Source organism: Chenopodium album, chromosome 17 (genome assembly GCF_948465745.1).
Source record: "Chenopodium album chromosome 17, dcCheAlbu1.1, whole genome shotgun sequence".
Taxonomy (NCBI): Eukaryota; Viridiplantae; Streptophyta; class Magnoliopsida; order Caryophyllales; family Amaranthaceae; genus Chenopodium; species Chenopodium album.
This window is the reverse complement of record NC_137850.1, coordinates 5,314,794-5,318,296: the sequence shown is the minus strand read 5'-3', so window position 1 is coordinate 5,318,296 and position 3,503 is coordinate 5,314,794. Positions and strand designations below refer to the sequence as shown.

The following is a 3,503-nucleotide window of genomic DNA, read 5'->3' as shown; positions in this document are numbered from 1 at the left end:
CTGAGAATTGAGAACGGAAATAGCATTACATTGAGAAGAATGAGAACTTTATGATAAAAGTGTCTGTCTATTTACAGTTATAAATCAATTGTTTGACATAAAATAATGTAGTTGTATGAGAATAATGGATTACAAAATATATACTCCATTATGAAATATATTACATAAAAGAATAGTACACATCCAAATAATAAAATCCCACCTACTGCAATAATATTAGTGCATTTTCGTCTGTGTTACATCGGAATATAGCCAAAAAAAAAAAAAAAAAAAAAAGGTTGGGATACATGATCCAAAAAAAAAAAAAAAAACTCCTACTATTTATATATATAACTAATATTTCTAATATTCTATGTCCTAAAATTCATCCAAAATTAGGATAAACATCAAAATAAAGATAATAATAAAAATAAAAATAAAGATATACTATATGATCATGGACCGACCCTCCCTTCATTTCCAGCTAACATTAAGTACTTGTCCTTCCTAGTAAGGGATGTACACTCGAAATCCAAGGCATTAGCCAATTGTCTTTGCAAATTGTTAGCCACTTCGAAACATGATTTACCACCAGCGCAAGTCATTTCTTTTGGCACCTTCCCTAGCACATCTAGGTAGTAAATAGGACTTGGGTTCATTAAAAAGAATATTGGGTCCAAACATTTTAGCCCACTCGCGGTTGTCCCATAGAACATGGTCACCTTAGTCTCTAAGGCGACCGGTACAATATCATCCGCTAATTCCGCAAACAATGAGCTAAATCGTAACAAGTAGGGTTCCCTACACGTGGTCCCCTCGGGGCACACCACTAGGTCACCTTCACTTAAGAGCCTTTCCATTGTTTCGCCGTCAATTTTCCGATCACGTGTTAACCGAACGGTTTTAATTGGTGCGATGATTTCTGATGTTTTACTCAGACTATACGTGACAGCAGTCAAGGGTTTCTTAAGACACACGCCAAGGATGACAGGGTCCAAAAGTGTCCTATGCGTGCACACGTATAGGACACCTTTGTGACCGTTACTAGGGTTTAAATTAAGGGATGTCCCCTTGATTCGTAGGCGTATGCCGCTTAGTTGCCCTAATAGATTGGACAACTTAAAGGGCAAGTAAACACCCACAACAACCCTAAAAATGGCAAGAAGAATCCCTATGGGAAGCCACATGAACATGCACAAAGTAGCTGATGGTGTAGGAAGAAAAGCTAATCTTCCATCATGAAATATTAAGGGCTTAGGATATTTGTCCCTTGGCATTATTTTTGATGATGTTACTTCCTCATTTTTGCATATTTTGTCATCTTCTTGTAGGTCCACAACATATGCTTCCTGTAACATAAATTTTAAAAACTTATTACATTACTATAATATTTATCATACACTATGTATTTATGATATCATTAAATGCTATGTGTGTGACAATGATATTTATCTTCCTGTAAGTCAATTATTATTTCTTTTCTTGGTCAAAATTGAAATCATGAAACATGTCAAGAGCCTGAATTACTAGATGCATGATTTGTTGCCTCATGAACAATTGAACACCAACACAACAATATAATAGTGATAATTTAAATTTATTACTATACCGCCTCGTAAGTGAATAGAGAGCGGCCTTTTGATGCTTATTTATTAATAATAGAGGTAAAAATGAAAAATACATAGGAAAAATCATAAAAACTCAGTGAGTCAGTGCGTGGCATGACAAACTATATTATAAATCTTATAAAATACATGAAAGATTTCTGGCACAAAGATTGTTCCATGTATTTTTAGTTAAAAGAGTTACTCGTACTAATTAGTAAACTAATTATTTGGTTGCATCACATCACATTTACAATTATATGAATGGAGTAGCCACAAAAAATAAAGTAGATACATAAATAAAACCTTTAAATAAACAACTTTATTTATTTTTCTCTTATTTTAAGGTTTGGGAAATTCAAATTTCAGTACTAAATTACTTATAAATTTATAATATAAAAAAATGGAAAATCCAAGAAACATTAGTAATGTAGTGAATTAACTCATTTCCCTTTTTATTTTCATGCATTATTGATGTATTTTAAGAACACCTACTTTAATTAGCAATCAGTCAATCACTACAATTCTTGTTGTTTGTTTTGCATGTAGTTGTGACATTACCTAACTTTGACTATACTATCTATGGTTTGTTTTTCCTAAATATGTATTCTTAAAAACAAACAAATATAGAAACTCATAATAAAAAAAAAAAATTAAACAACATAAATAAGAATTAATTACAAAATATATATGTAAATAAGTAAATAAATATTTACCTTGCAAAATTGCATGAAGAAGTGATCAAGAAAGGTTGAATTTCCAATGCAAAAATCAGGTCTTGCATCTGAAAAATATTCCTTAATTGACCTATACTTAATAAGCAAACCTTCATCGGATAAAAGGCCAGAATAGTAATTTCCAATTACGTTCAACTCAGTCCCAAAAACTTGATCAACCTTCAAATACTCCTTAAGAAACCCTTCAACCATTACCCTTGGGACACGTGTAAAAACAGCCTTATAATTTGCCCTAGTTAAAGCTTGATAAACATGATAATTTACCTCCTCAAGGTAAAACTTGGGTAAAACGGTCCTTTCAACACAAGCCATATTTTTTACCTTAAGCCCACAAAATGTTATAAAAATCATAACCCTAAGTTGAAAATCATAGTCTAAAAAATAAATAAAGGGGTATGATAAGAGCAAAAGAAATGATCTTATTAAACTACCACCTTCAAAAGCAACTAACATGAAAAATGGGAAGAAAGATTGTGATCTTAATAATGTTCCATTAAAATCACAAACCATAGTATTAAAATGTCTGTCCATTATTTTATTTAAGTGTTTTGATAAACTTTGGTACGATGTTGAAGATGGTTGTTGTTGCTGTTGGTGGGTTGTTGATTTAAAAGAAGGGTTTTTCAAAAGATGGAAACTATAGTTTCTGATTTTTCTAGCAACGGGAAAACAAGAGTTGACAAAGAGTTGATAAACAAGCCATTCTATAACTCTAGAAACAACTGCTGGGAACAACATGGTTGTTGAGTTGTTTTTGTTGTGTTTTTCAAAATTGTTAGAAGTGAATTTTAGAGAGAGAAAGTGAAGAGAGAGAAAGAGAAATTGTTGTGTGAAGAGAAGGAAACTAACGAGGGATATGGTAAGGAAGAGAATTTATAGAGAAAAAAAACTCAAGTTGACTGAAAAAGTACAATATTTGGCTTCCAAAAAAAAAAAAAAAAAAAAAAAAAGAAAAAGAAAAAGAAAAAAGGGTGCAACATTTGGTTAGCCACACCGCATGCATTAATTGCGTTTTTAAGGGGTTTTTGGGCAACGCTAGCTACTCAAATTAATTTTAAAGGCTATGGAAATTTATCATAAGAGATAATATAAAGTAATTTAGGCAAAGTAATCTTGGCATAAATGGGAATTTTTAAAATTAAAGTGTAATAATATGTGTATGAATGATTATATAATAACTACG

The 3,503-nt window shown here is 31.5% G+C and overlaps 1 protein-coding gene across 1 annotated transcript; it reads right to left on the bottom strand.

The window, feature by feature from the left end:
• Window positions 1-303: 303 nt before the first annotated feature.
• LOC145587479 (glycerol-3-phosphate acyltransferase 1-like) lies at window positions 304-3,143 on the bottom strand. The gene is made up of 2 exons (XM_081644214.1): window positions 2,300-3,143; window positions 304-1,328 (listed from the first exon to the last, which is right to left on the bottom strand). Exons 1-2 carry the CDS (start codon window positions 3,056-3,058, stop codon window positions 435-437), a joined length of 1,653 nt encoding a protein of 550 aa, XP_081500340.1. The 5' UTR covers window positions 3,059-3,143; the 3' UTR covers window positions 304-434.
• Window positions 3,144-3,503: the final 360 nt, after the last annotated feature.

Bases quoted from the DNA above. Each gene is read 5' to 3' on its own strand.
- LOC145587479 (XM_081644214.1), bottom strand. From the start codon at position 3,058: ATGTTGTTCCCAGCAGTTGTTTCTAGAGTTATAGAATGGCTTGTTTAT. The intron at 1,329-2,299 runs GTAAATATTTAT...TTTATGTTACAG, and splicing joins TCTTCATGCAATTTTGCAAG to GAAGCATATGTTGTGGACCT.